Below are 15875 nucleotides of genomic sequence, written 5' to 3'. Positions count from 1 at the left end.
GGCAGAATAAAGAGAGCTGTATGAAACATTTAATGATTATGGTTTTTGATTTAACATATGCAAAGAAAATATTGGTACATTTAAAAAGTACTTGTACAAAAATTCATGTATGCATTAAAGTACACCAATGTTCCTCATTTTCATAGAAAATAAGACACATTACTTTGTTATTAAAATGAAAAATAGCAATAATTACAAATTCTACAGTCTTATTATATTAACAATGTTTTCTTGATATAACCAATGTTAAACTAAAATGATAGGAATGTTACTTTGGCTATTCATATATATGTAAAGCTATTAAAGTCAAAGATTTTTTAACTACATTGTTATTATTAAGATTAAATAGCTGAATTTATTTCTAGCTTGGCGTGCCGAAAGCAATGGCTATGCCTCTAGATAAGACTCTGTAATGTTTGTTTAAACATTCATACTCGTAGTTTTTAAAAGTAAGAGATAGCTTACTGGTTATATAATTCTTTTGGGAAAATATTGGTCGCCACCTTCATTTACTATTTTATTTGTTACACAAAATAGTATTTAAATAAAGTATAAAATTTGTTTATGTAGAAAACTATAGGATGTTTGACTTCAAAGGAAGCATAGGAGTAGACAAGATAATTTTGAAATCATCATGAGTCATGATTATTCTTTCAGCCTTCCTTCTGCGCTTTAAAAACTGGAATTTTATTAAGGAATTTATCAGCAGAAACAATAGACATCATTTGACAGTTAACAAATACACATATCAAACCTTTCAATGAGGACACAAATTTCTCTTTTATGTATAAAATGCAGACAAAGCATTTTATCCTCAAATTAGATGCATCCTAAGAAAGATTTTGTTTACATCAAAACAACTTTTTTTTTTCTGATAATTTCTCATCCACTCATATTGCCCATGAAACTCATAGGAAAACAAAAAGAGCACATGGCACAGAAACTGAGAAGTAGGTTTTTAAAACAACTACCACCAACAACAAATAAAAAGCTTACGATGTTGACAAGTCTTAAAGACATCTGGGATCCTTCTTGGATGTTGTACTCAATGTTCCAACTGTTTCAGTTTCCTAAGCTGTCCTCACAAGGATATGCCAGTAGGTCCTGCTGAAGGATAGACTTTGTGGGACTTCCCCCTCAATTAAATATATTTTTCAATTAAAAAAACATACAAATAAAACTGTGTTTCAATAAACAATGATGAGAAGTTTCCATAACCTCAGCACTCATACTCATTTAATGGCAGACAGATGAAATCTCTGGACAGGGAGTTTCCTTGACCTCAGTTGATATAGCAAACATGAACTGGCACAGACTGGAGGAGGACTAATGATGTGCCTCTGTAGCATCTCTACACTTTCCCCTCATCTATACTGAAGCAAATTCAAGCCTTCCTTGTCTCCACAGAACCAGGTTAATCTAATGATTATAAAACAGCAATATGATTAGTGGATTCTGCTTTCATGCCCACCCTAGATGTCATAAGGGAAGAAAATAGCAGCATAAAGATATTGTAGAAAAGTTTTATGAACTCAATTTCTTTTTGAGGCTTATAAGGCATCTTATATTGTCCTTCCTATCAATAATAAATGTCCATCTAAAATTGCAGCATTCAGTTATGACATTCATGTATTTAAATGTTAAAAACCCTTGGTAACAGTACAAGAAAAGAAGGTATTTTCAAAATACCATGAAAGATAAGAAAATTCTAGAATTATGTACAATATTAAACAAAAGGAAAAATAAATGATTCTTCTTTTATGAAATGTAATTTCTCCCAAACTTTTGATAAGTAGGCATACTAAATCAAGGAAAACATGATGTGTGTTTTTTAAACAAAACACTATGACACTATTTACGAAGTCGCATACGAGCATGAACAAATGAAACTACACAAAAGAGAAAGGCTGTTCTAGGGGCTCCATCATCTGAGTATTTTTTAAAATAATTTTACTTTTACAGAGAAAGCCAGGGTCACTGATGAAACCGTAAACTGTCTATCCTGGGTACAGGTTCTCCAACTGATACAAGAAAGATTTCATAGAACAAGCATTAAATAATGAAAGCTGCATCTAATTATTGGGGGTCATTATTGTTAGATAACTGAGACATGGAAAAGGCTGATTATTGCAAATTCACAAGAAGGAATCCAACATAAATGGATGAGGGGTTGCTGAAAACTAGAAATAGAGGGTGGCTTGGACAGTATCATCAAACATTTACCAAAGTAAAGTTATCATTGAAATTATGCACTACTTCTTCACATGATTAGCAACTTGTTTATTAGCAGTGGTTTGATAATCAGTCTTTTTGTACTAGGATTCTTTGACAATGATTTTCTTTTCTCTCTTAGGTACAGTCTGCAACAATATTCTTTAATTAATCAGTTTTCTTAAGATTCTTTCTAAGACCCCTAGGCGCTCAAATAACTTATATTTTAGTTTATGTTATTTTTAACTTGAAATTTATATGTTATGCCAAACCTTATTGTAAAATGTATACAAAATCTAATGTTCACAAAAAAAGTCAATTTTAAATATATAACACACAAGACATAATTTATGGGGCAAGAGGTGTTTCTTTTATGTGGACTATTTTGTGAATGGGCAGCATTCTGACAAGTAATTTTATATTTGGTATGCATACTTACCTTTGCAACAGCAATGATTTAGAAGTGGAATATGGTGTTAAGTAATCTCTCTACTACATAAGGTATTAGCTGTTGCACACGTGCTCCAATGGAGAAGTATCTGTGTATGAATTACAGATGTGATACAGAAACTTTCACTTGGTATCCATGGAGACATTCTTGGGAGCTCTACAAACTTACTATGTGTGCAAATTACTGTCCATACATAGTTCTCCATTATTCTAGGAAGAGAATAAATAGCTGTCACTAAGCTTTCAAGGCACCTATGCCATGAAAACTTAAAAATTATTGTCTAAATTTTTAAAAATTCTTTTGATCGATTGGCATAGCATCATTCTACACTATCTTAAAGGTGTCTTTACCCACTTTGTAATTCCCTGAAATCACAAATTATATAAATGGAGCATTAAATTTATTAGTCGTTTCTCCAGAACCTTATATCTAGGCTTGATCAATCTGCCAAGTCCTTACTTTACCCAATACTATGAGACCTTAGTTCTTTGAACGAGGAGTATTACCTCTAGAGGATGGAAAATTATGTCAGGACAACACTATCACCTATGCAAGCCTTAGATGTAATAAAAAGTGGAACAGCAGAAACACAAAAGAAATAATCTTCTAGCTAGAATAGTATGTTTTCCAGGGGACATATAGCATTTATTTCCCTTTGATTTGCAAAGTCAAATCAAATTATCAACTCTGGAAAACTTTTGTCATTATTATTAAAATAATAATAGAACTAACCCACCTGACTTTAACTGCCATTCCTAGACATTATAAATGGCTTTTCCATCTCAAACAATAAAATATTCTAATATCCCAGAGTCATAGCTGATAAACAGTAAGCAAGAGACTGCTGTTATCCAGAAGGATCTTGGGTTTCATCAATTTTCAATAGCATAAGAACCAAAGAGATTTTGATGATATATTGTGGACAAAATCCTAAACCTGTTTGAACATTCCAGAGATAACAACTCAACCAAGAACTAAAAATTTTGTTACCTAACTTTACATTCTAGTAACAAGTTTCATCTCTACTACATTATTGCAGTCTAGACTTAATTTTCACTACAACACCTGAAGGAAGGTATACAAATTTGTCAGACAAATGTCCCAGGAGGATATTTCCATCATGTATTTTTTTCGATAATTTGGTTAATATTTGTGCCTATATTAACCCCCTTCTTTCTAACATGTGCATTGTACATAATGCATTTCCCACTCAAATTTGCAATCTTCTTCATTATCTCTGTACACTTCCACTTCACAGCATATAATTAGATTTTAATTCTGCACACCCTTTACCTTTCGGTTTGGCTTTCGTGTGGGTTTGTTACATGCCTCCTCAAGAATCAGATATTATATATATTTCTCACTGTTCAACAGTCTCACAGGGCATAGTATAGTTTTAAGCATTTAAGTCACCAACATTGACTGATTCATGATCATTCATTGTGTTCCAGCCATAATGTCACGCAAAGCAACATGTATACTAATAAAATTCCCAAAGTTTAGAAAATTCAAGAGGAAAAACACAAATGAAGTACTATACATACAAATGCTTACATTGTACTCAATGGTGACAAAGGCCAAACCACAGTGTCTTCTCAATTTCAAGAGAAAAAGAACATAATTCCAATCATATCTGAATAAAATAAAATGTAGTTCCATCTTATAGATGATCAGTTGGTAGTCTAATATTCAATATCTTATCAATTTTATGATATCTATATGAATAATAAATCCATATCTAAATTACATATTACATACCAGATAAGTTTTCCTAGTATGGGAATATTTTATATTTTAATTACTAAAATTGATTATACAACATATTTTGAAGAACAAAAAAAATGTGACTATAGTTTATGGCATTGATGAGATCATCAGAGGAATGAAGCAGAAAGAAACAATCGATCCTATCTACATTGTATGTATGTGTATTTGTGTAAAATGATTACAATCCAGGGACATGTCTTGGAGGGGATTCCTCAATGTGTTGCTGTATCTGAAGAAACCACAGGTCCATAAATCTGCAAGATGTTTAGAGTTAATTTCATTGAACTGATTAAAAGAGTGAGAATATGATTTTAGAAAACATTGTTTTAAAAAATATTCTTTGCTCTATTTTGAAAAAAAAATCATGTTTATTACAGACTTAGTTTCAAGTTTAAATGAAAAAAAAATTTATACTTTTTTTCCCCCGACAAGGATTCAACCATACATAGTATGTCCACCCGACAAAGGAAAAGAAATTATCTCCAGATTTGTTAGTCGTGAATCTTCAGAAAATGATGTTGTAGAAAGTAACACAGGATTTGGACGTGAGTGAGAGGGGAGTGGGATGTTGCAGTCTTTTGAAGGACCTTAGCTCCAGCAATATCTTATCATGTCACTGCTCTGAAAGCAGCAACACTAGAGCCGTTATCAAGCTGGATCATTTTCCAGAAAAAAATAAATGTAAGGAAATCTGAACTCGGTAGACAACTGTGATCTTCAATGATTCTTTCACATCATGTTTCTTCTTCCCATGAATTCTTCTAGCACCTCTAAACACACACACCCCCTTGGCCAATATAATTCCTTTCAGAGAGTTAAGTGAAAGCAAGGTATGAAAGGCAGATCACAATTGAGTAGCACCAGCAGAGAGTTGCTTCCTGGTTGATGTCTTGAGCCTGTTTGAGGCTTACAATTCATCGCCATCCTCTGAGCTAAGGCTGCTTCGACTGCTAGCTTTGGAAACTGCAGGGGAAATGGCAGAGAGTAGTGGGTCCGTCCCAAAGGGGCATATTGTATCACTTAGTAGCATGCCATCCAATCTTTGTTCCTCTTTCAAAGCGGCACTAAAGGATAAATCTGTGAAGTGAGACAATGGATCAGAGAAAGCCACAGCTTGCTCATAGAACTCCGGGCTTGTCCCCTGAGATGGAGTCAGTTGTAAGCAACAGCCTCCTAAGTTCTTCTCAGGATGGGTCTGCTGCTTGGTGATGTGGGTACCAACATCAGCTGTGCCGAGTGAAGCCAGGATTGGTAGACCATGAGCACGTGCTTGTATTTCTAGTTCCTGCAAATGCCCAAAGAAGAATTATGAAATAATGACATAATTATTTATGACATAATTATTGAAAGCAAACTGAAAATAAAACAAAATATTAACTAGTGTTCAAAAGGAAGAGGTTGTGCAAACTATAGTTTTACAATAAAGAAATCTGATGTACTTACAAGGCCTAAAAATTACTTAATTTTTTTTTTAAAAAAGTCATCTCATTGTCTATAAACAACATGGGATGTGATGACTGCATAGTGGCTTGGACTAAATAGTGTAATATGTAAATTGTGGAACGTCTTCCACTTATAGCTCCTGGTTAACCAGTTGCCATAACTCAAGAACGTTTCATTGTAATAAAGTGTATTGCGTGACCATATGCATGTTTGTGTTTAAAAGAGACAGAGTTATAATGTCCATATTTTAATAGTTTGTGGCACATGAACAGATGAGAAGTTACTATGTAAACTGCTAAACTGGTATTTGCCTTGCCACAGTAAAATCCACAACAATGTTGCTAAAGACACAAAAGATGAAGGAAAGATTTAGTGTTCAAACTCATCTTACAGAAACATATGGTGCACTTGGTTGCATTGTTTATGTGCCTCCGTGGTGTGTGTTGAGATCATGTCATGTGTGAATTAAATGAACGTTATTTTCTGCATTGGGTAGTTGGTTCTCATTTGTTCTACACCGATTTAAATCATCTTGGCCTTACATGTCTAATCAAAAAATCTAACTAAAACAACTCAATTCAGAATCTTCTAAGAGAGAGTAAAGTTCTTTTTTTCCAAATCAAAACAGTTGTTAATAAAACAATGTATGAATGAAACCAATAAATAAGGATTGTGAGAGGACAGTGAGTAGCTCTCTGTGCAGCTCAGGGCAGCCATCGCATAACAACCTGAATCCGGAGCCTAAGCTGACGGTTGGCATGCTCTAATTTCTTCTGTCTGTGTTCTAACTCCCGGGCTCTCTGTTGTTCTTTTTGTAGCCACTTGATGTAGTCCACTGATGCTTTTAGAATGGTCCCTTTGTTCCAGCGCATATCACTGTAGAAGGGAGAGATAACCTTTTCACAATTGTGCATGTCAGCAGAATTCATAAGAACTTACAAAATCTTTTACATTAATATGAAATAATGATTTACATGACTATTATTCACTCTTAGATATTATTGCTTCTGAATAGAAATTTTAATAGAATAGTTAAGAAGCCCTTATATAGTAAAATTAATCCCAGAATGAAAATAAGTGTCAAAAGAAAGTAATAAAGTGACTTTTTGTGGGAGAGCTAAACGCAATATCATGATTCTACCATTACAGTTTTTATATTTTTAGTGAAAATTGCTTTTATTATTAACTCTAAGATTAAAATCTATGTGCAGTATTTCTGCATTAATGAACTAGGAAATGTGCATTACTGATGACTAAACCTAAATTTTTTAAGATCGTTTCAAATGTACCAATCTTTTAACCCATTTCCTAATATGGTTGCTTTTGTTTCTAAGAAAGAAAAAATACATTCTTCCCTGAATGATGGTCCTGAGTGGTTTCCCAACAGCTGAGTTGGGAAACATTTCCATATGCAACAGAGCAAGCTTCCTGAAACCATTTAATCAATTTTTCTACACAAATGGTAGCATTGTAATTTTTAAAGCTGGACTCAGAATACTATATTTAGATATTTTAATATTAGTAAATATTTAAGATAAATTCATAGAATTAAACATTTTGAAAAAACTTTTAAGTATTAGCATAGAAAATATTAAAATGCTTTCAATGTAGGGGATATATAAATTAAAAAGTGTAGAAAAGACTAATAATTATTTTAATATTTGAAAACATTATGGATCTAATGTTGCATGAGAGCTATCAAGATGCATTGAGAAGAAGAAAGAGTTAATTACCAAACATTAATTACAGTGGTTAGAAAATGCTGGTCACTGAAGCCGAAGCTAGCTTCTCCATTTTGGCTGGCCAGCTAAGCGCCAAGATTCTCCTATTCCCCAATCTTCAACAGTGAGAATGTAGGCAAGCTCATACAAGCCAGGTCTTTATGTGGGTGCTGGGACCTGGGCTTAGAACCTCATGTTTGATTAACAAGTATATCCACTGAGCCACCTCCCTGGCTCCAAAACAATTATTTACATACCATATAAAATAAGCATATAGGAAAAAGTAACATTTTCTTGCAGATGTTTTTATTTTACATTGTCTAAAACTATATTGAAATTATCTCTAATTCAAATAATCTTTATAAACTGTAATAAAATCATTTACTTAGATGGGTCAAATACAGGAATATCTATTTGAATATTCCTCATGGAAGCTCAGCTTGGTGTCTGTTCATGGCATTAGCAGCAATTATGGATAATTAATTATGGATAATTAATTATGGAATAACTAAAGAAGATGCTTTTTCACACATTCAGAAAAAGGATTACAGACTTTCGAGTGGCCACTCATCTACTGAAATGCACCAAGCCTCCTCAATGCTTGCTCATTCTTATCATCAGTTTTCTAGGGCCAACATGACTGTTAGGGTGAAGCCTGTTCCTAGCGATTTCTCTCATACTGGAGTTATTATGAAAAGACAAGTCACTCTTGTCATTTAACTAGGAAGCATCCATAACTGAGAAATACTCTGGTCTCCAGAATTAGAACTCTTTAATAGTAATAGGAACCCTATGTAACATTATTTGTGTTTCATATCCTTGCATGGAGTAGGGAGTGGGCATGACAGACAAAGAATAGAAAGCAAAGGCCATGGCCCACACCCATGCATATACGGCAGACACTAAATGGACCTAGTTTTGTGTGTGTGTGTGTGTGTGTGTGTGTATGAGTATGTTTGTGAGTGTGTGTAAGTGTGTATGAGTGCCTGTGTGTGTTTGTGTGTTTATGAAAGTGTATGTCAGTGTGTGCATATGAACGTGTATGTGAGTGTGTGTGTATGTGTGTGTATATGAAAGTGTGTGTATGTGTGTGTATATGAATGTTTGTGTGTGTATGAGTGTGTGTATGTATGAGTATGTGTGTGAGTGTGTGAAAGTGTGTATGAGTGCCTGTGTGTGTGTTTGTGTGTTTATGAAAGTGTGTGTCAGTGTATGTATATGAAAGTGTGTGTGAGTGTGTGTGTATGTGTGTGTATATGAAAGTGTGAGTGTGTGTGAGTGTGTGTGAGTTTGTGTGTATGTGTGTGTATATGAATGTTTCTGTGTGTATGAGTATATGTGGATGTGAGCATGTGTGTGTGAATGTGTGTGTTTGAGTGTGTGTGTATGTGTGTATGTGAGTGTTGTCAGTGTGTGAGTCAGTGTGTGTGTGTGTGTTTGTGTGTTTATGGATATGTGCAAGTGTGTTATGTGTGTGTATGAGTGTATGTGGGTGTGGGAGTGTGTAGTGTGGTGTGTGAGTATGTGTGTGTGTGTTTAACAAGGTTAGGAGGAGGCTATTTGGGGGGGTATGGGGAATGTTGAAGGAAGAAATGAGGGACAGATATGATCAAATGTATATATGTGTAAAATTCCCAAAATTCAAGAAAAAAATTAAGCATAGGACAATTACAGCCAAATCTGAACCCCAAAGCACTACTTATCTGAATCTAAAATAAATCTACAAAATGGGGAGGGAAAACACATACTTTTTCAACTGTATTTAAAAGTTGCTACATTTGACAGCATTTAAATAGGGGAATGCCTGGACCAGGAATGGGAGTGGGTGAGTGGGTGAGTGGGGAGCAGGGGGAGGGGATAGCGAATTTTCAGAGGGAAAACTAGGAAAGGGGATAACATTTGAAATATAAATAAAGAAGATATCTAATAAAAATGTTAGCAACAACGAAAAAAGAGCTAATGCTTTGCATTCAAATGGTTAAAATGTTTCATATACAAATGAACATTCCCTCCCTCAAGATAATTTCAAATACTATAGCATTAACAACATTTTGAAAGAATATATGTTATCATGGAAATGTGGGATGTAAATGAGTCGCTAAACAAAGAACAACACATTGTTTTTCGTTTTCTGTAAACAATTATTTTTGAGGAACTTTTAACACTTTTAAGAGAAGAACTAAACATTTGAAGGTAGTGTTAAGTAAATAAGGCCTACGGTATAAATTAGGGTAGGATTTTCTTCGGGTAAAGCTCCAGAAATACACATCGGCTGTCACCTTGGGTATGAAAGCCACTTCAAACCATTAAAGTTTTTTAACCAAAATTTATTAAGAAAATACCTGGACATATATGCTTTGTATTTGTCTCAAATTGTATTTCTCAACTACATTTTTTGTTATGATTTTATCTTTAACTCCTTGATTTTTATCTGCAAAGTAAAATAAATTTCTGAATGTTTTGGTATATAAAAATCGCTACGTCATTGAATTCAACATCTTTAAGGTATATCTGCTCTAATTCCCCAAAGTTCAGTCTCAGGAGATGGAAAAGTTCTCAAAGGGAGACACTCCACCCTGCCTTTGCTCAGACATGGGACATTTATTGAGCGTGAGGTCTCCTCGCTTTGCTTTACTGGCCTTCTTTAAAAGTATGGCTTTCTCCTCTTTGTTGTTGTTGTTGTTGTTGTTTTGTCTTTTGAGACACCATTTATTATGTAACCCAGGATAACCTCATAGTGATTATTCTGCCTCTACTTTAAAGTACTGGATTTGCTGATGTGAGCTGCCACACACAGCTGTTTTCTTTAACTCCAATTATACATCCCTAATCTCTTAATGGTGTTATCTCTGCAACAGACTCAACTGAGAGCTATTTATTCAAATTCATAATCTTGCTTAACACTTGTGTTTTCGGATTGTGTTTTAGTTTTCAGTTTGACCATTGCCATAACATAGTGATTTTAACTTTTCATTCAGAGTTAAGTAACTGAAATGTAACCTTTATAAAACTTAAGGCTTTAGATATTTATAGGGAAAGCTTGTCATCCTTTATGCTATGCCATGAGTTAAGCAAGAAAGAATATTTATACTACCAAAACAGGAATAAAATGTTAAAGAATACAATTCTTCTAACAATCTGTAAGATGTTTTACCATATACCTTATTGATATGTTTATTAAAAAACAATTATAAAGGAAAGGCAATAAGCCACTCTATCCTACATATTTATATTGATTTTTAATTTTTTGTATCTGGTTTGGAGGGTTGGTTCCATGTCTAAGAGTGCTTGCTGTTTTCAGAGGACCCAAGGTCAATACTCAACACCAACAAAGTAGCTAACAAACACCTGTAACTCTAGTATCAGGGGGTTCAATGCCTTCCTCTACAGCATTTGTGATGCACAATATCTGCATAGATACATGCTGGTAAAATATTCATACATTTTAAGCAATAAACCAAGTATATCTAAAATAAATAAGTTTATTTGTAACTGTACTTGTCTTTGTGGATGTATGCCAAGTATGTGTGCAGGTGCCTGCAAAAGCCAGAGGACGCTACACTGGATTCCCTGATTTATATGAACATTAATGTTTAATTGTCATAATTCCAAATATGTTCAATTTCTGGAGATACACGTATCAAAAATTGGAGTTGTAAAATACTGTTGATTGATGTCAAACAAATTCTTATGGCAAACACACAGCCAGGTGTGATGCTTGAGATGGCAGGTATCAAAAATAGTCAAAATTTCAATTCAGAACGTAGAGGTTTTATATAAAGAGCAAAGTCATGGTCTGCATGATCTGATCTTATAGGCAGGGATTGGCTGGCCAACATAGGTGCTGGAAGCCAAACTCAGTTCCTCCAGATGAACAGCAAGCATTCTTAACCACTGACCCATCTCTCTAGAATCTTAGTGAATTTAGCGGGGCTGAATGACTACCTGAATACCCCAATTAGGCCTGAGGTCCTCAGTTGTCTATTCTGGGTTGGGTCCTTCTGCCTCGTTCACTGTGATGCCTGCACTGTTTAGTGTGTTCATGGGAATAAATACCAAGCTCTTGTCAAACATGATTTCATTACCCAATTTAGTTATAACATTTAGACTCGAGGAAAGAAAGTTTTCAGTTCTCACAAGCATCACTTTATCACACACTGTCATTTCTGAATTGTATTTGCTAATATTTGAAGAGATCATTTTTAAATCATCATTCAGGATCAGATCATGACTTTGCTCTTTATATAAAACCTCTACGTTCTAAATTGAAAATTTGACTATTTTTGATACCTGCCATCTCAAGCATCACACCTGGCTGTGTGTTTGCCATAAGAATTGGTTTGACATCAATCAACAGTATTTTACAACTCCAATTTTTGATACATGTGTATCTCCAGAAATTGAACATATTTGGAATTGTGACAACCTAACATTAATGTTCATATAAATCTTAAAGTCTGAAGAAATGCTATTTCCATAAATCGGGTATCCCAGCCTGTCTCAAACAGCTTTTGGCACTATTACTACATTGTCAATGTTCTTAGTATGCTAAGTGCCACTATGTTCTGAGGTGAACTTACATATTTATTCTCATGATCAGAAGGATGAGTCTTGGAAACCCCTCGATGCCTGATAACTATCCCACTGATATAGAGAGTTGAAAGGAGTCCAGAAGTACACTTATCTTTGCTATCAGATGCTTCGTTTCCTGGTTACTGGATCTGTCCTCCCTTTTCCCGCCCACCCATTTGTGGGGTAGTGAAACTACGACCTTATTGCATAAATGATTTTGAACTCACGGATCATTAGACTTTGGAATAAGAGTGCCAAGCTCCTTGATTCGGTAATTAATATTATACCTTCTTCTTCTTTCAACTATTAAGAAAGAAATATTATTGATTATTCTCATTAAAACACAGTTCACTGTTGGTCAGCTGCAAATTTAATAATCTTTTAAAAATAGTAAAAAGAAAAAATCCTGTTAGTCAAAAGGAAGCCTTTAATAAAAAGATAGAATTGTATTTATATCTTGGACTAAAAGTAAAGAATTTAATATTCATAATACAACAAAATATTTTCCCCAAACACCTTTATTCTTTGAATTTACTCATAATGTTATATACATACATACATATCTGTTCATATGATTATCCTATTTGGTTGATACTTCACAGATACACATTCCAGCAGTCTATCAGTGTAATCTTTCTAGGCCATCACCATGCTTTACACTTCTCATATATTGTCATCAATGCATAGGGTGTTGTAAGTATACATGGTTAGCTAACTATGACTATATGGCCAAAGAGCTCAGCCGATGAGAGGTCTTAACTAAATGATTGTGAACTAGACGACTCATTTGTTTGTTTATGTTTTGACAGGGGGAGCGGGTCAGAGGACAATTTGTATTAACAGCCTCTCTCCTTCCATGGTGTGGTTCCTCGGGAAAAAACTCAAGTTGTCAGGCTTCGCAGCAACACCTTTATCCATGGCACCATCTCTTGGTAGAACATTTCTTTTCTTTTTTTTCTTTGAATGTATTTATTTATTTGTTTAAGTTACACTCTGTATTTTATTCCCCACCCCTGTCTACCCTCCTTGTGCTCCATATCCCATACCTCCTCCACACCCCCTGTCTCCACGTGGATATCCCCACCCTCCACACCACATAACCTCTAAACTCCCTGGGGCCTCCAGTCTCTTGAGGGCTAGGTGCATCATCTCTGAATGAACACAGAACTGGCAGACCTCTGCTGTATATGTGTTGGGGGCCCTCTTATCAGCTGGTGTATGCTGCCTGTTTGGTGGTCCAGTGTTTGAGAGATCTCGGGGGTCCAGATTGAGACTGTTGGTCCTCCTACAGGGTCTCCCTCCTCCTCAGCTCCTTTCAATAGTGTATAGATAAGTAGTTTTCAAACTCTTGCTTTAACCATACAAATCTGGAAGGATTGTTGAACACATACCTAACCTAGAAGTTCTGATTTTTGTAGAGTCAATATATGCACTTCTGAAATTAGGTCAGTTGGTTGAGGCTGATATTACATGTGTAATGCCAGCCATCTGAGAGATATTGATAAAAGCTGTTTAAGATTTCTCCCTCTTTAATTTTCTACACATTCATTCTTAACAGCAATTTTGTATATATAAACTATTTGCTGTCAGTGATGAGCTTCTTATATTGGCCCCACTTAATACTTTTGCAGTAAATTACATGTAGAAAGTAGTCAGAGATATTTGAACAAAAAGGACATAAAGAAAAACATACTTCACAAACAGTGTAAAATACCCAAACAGTGTCTACTTGAGAGCTGAGATATGCTACATGAAATTAGGATAGTCACTGACAAATATGGACTGCAAAGCGATGTGCCATTAATAAGCATTAGCTCACGAAACAGTACATTCTAATCAGAATCCAATCAATCATTGAGCTTGTTTGCCCTCTTTACCAATCCTCCTGCTTCCTTGTAGATGACATATAAAGTAGCTAAATAATGCTATGTAAATAAACCAAAGAACTCTTGGAAAAGCATATATGTTCCCAAGTGAGAATTTGTTAATAACTCCATGTTCACATATATTATATTCTGTATTATAGATAAAACATACAACAAAGAAAGTTCATGATTTCATCTCAAAATAGGTTAGTCTTATGTTCAAATTATTTTACATAACTCCACTATGTGCATACTATCAAAAGTTTCTTTATTCTCTTTAGCTGCTACCTATAAGATTTTAAATAATTACAACTTCAGTTCCTCAAGGTTTTTCTTGTATACACAAATTACTTAAAAATTTTTCCATTTTAACAAATTATAAAAGTTTACTATTTGTTTCATTCATTTAATCAATCCCGGGAAACAAGAGCCCAACCCTGACTGACATTCAGTAGAGCACTTTTGCTTTCTCCGGTCACACAGATCAAGGCAGACCAAGGTCATGAGAATCCTGCTGAAAGGCAGTTTGGCTCATTTGCTCGAAGAATTTCCTCCTTCACTCCAAGGCTCATTTCCAGGCCTAGTACAGGCCTTGGCCTGAGCTTTCCGTTTCCTAGAGGAGATCACACCTCCACATGTGTATAGATAGCCATAGGGTAGTACATGTATGGAGTGGGGTGTTCACTCATGTCAAAGCTACTGAGAGAATAAACCTGAAGGAGATGAGAAGTAGGTTGCAGGATATAAATTGGTATCAATTTTCCCAGGCCAAACTCAAAGGACCCCAGAACTTTCAATCTACTCCTGGCCTTCCTGGTTTCAATAAGAATTCAGAATTTTCAAATTTGACTTCTAACTTTTACATATTTAGGCATCAGATAAAGGGAACCTCCTTTGTGGTTTTGCAATGATCTGTAGGTTCTGTAGTTTTGAATATTTTACATTTGTTGTCTATAAAACCCATGGTACTAAATTTTTAAAGTTGATTTACCTCGGGATGAAATGATTTAGCATGAGAATCCAGTTACAAAATACTTTGCTAAGACACATAGTAGGCAACAACCATACTATAAATTAAAGAACCCGCTGACTATATAGAAGACAGAAAGAGAGCACAAAGGCAGAAATTTCATGGGACCCATGGTTCCTCAGGATATGAAGTCTAAACACTCCCTTGTTTCATAGTCTAAATCAGACTTGTCTGCAACACCTGAGGACTAAGGGAAGCTAAAAGGCCATGGTCCGAAAGAGTAAGAAGCAAGGACCAGATGTGCTCAGTCACTTAACTCTTACCAGTCTGACAGAGAAGGTGCAGTAAGGACTGGTTTGGGTTTCACAGGTACATGCAGAATGAATTCCAGTCCACTGCATGTGAGAAAGTTGCTGGTCTGACCGGAGGTTTTACTCTTTCCCATCTCCATTGTTACTCTTTTCCTACTGTGGCTTGCCTCTCAGAACAAAGCGGTTTCCCAATTAGTGGAAGTCACTTGAGATTGGGAAGGACAAGACTGAGCACTCTTGCTCCTAATCTACCCGTCTCACCTGCGTTTCTTCTTCTCATGTGACTGGTAACCAGGGTCAAACTAACCTAAAGAAGGTATGCAGGACTGAGCTTTGCAACATAAGCTGTGCCTCCCAGATAACAACTCATTAGAAAGGGAGAAGCAAAGAGATACTGATGAATGAGGATGCCCTCTTGTTGCTGACACAGTGAACATTCACGGCCAGTTTCTTTCTTTAAGTCTTGAATTGGTGGATCACAACACTACTCAAGGGTAACCAAATGTACTCACTATAATCAAGGACACCCTGATCAGGAAAGAAGGGTCAAATCAGAATCCAGGT

The 15875-nt window shown here is 35.2% G+C and overlaps 1 protein-coding gene across 2 annotated transcripts in view; it reads right to left on the bottom strand.

Moving 5' to 3' along the window:
• Positions 1-505: 505 nt before the first annotated feature.
• Tfec (transcription factor EC) overlaps positions 506-15875 on the bottom strand; it is a 69111-nt gene continuing 53741 nt past the window's right edge. For both annotated transcript variants that reach the window (XM_021165608.2, XM_021165609.2), the window contains 3 exons: positions 12393-12468; positions 6601-6748; positions 506-5714 (listed from right to left, as the gene is read on the bottom strand). In XM_021165608.2, coding sequence (XP_021021267.1) covers positions 5337-5714; positions 6601-6748; positions 12393-12468 — 602 coding nt within the window. In that variant the 3' untranslated portion in view covers positions 506-5336. The remainder of the gene's footprint in view (positions 5715-6600; positions 6749-12392; positions 12469-15875) is intronic.

The sequence above is a fragment of the Mus caroli genome, unplaced genomic scaffold (genome assembly GCF_978045245.1).
Source record: "Mus caroli unplaced genomic scaffold, Mus_caroli_1 scaffold_7, whole genome shotgun sequence".
In the NCBI taxonomy this organism is placed as follows: Eukaryota; Metazoa; Chordata; class Mammalia; order Rodentia; family Muridae; genus Mus; species Mus caroli.
This window is presented reverse-complemented; position numbering and strand designations above follow the sequence as displayed.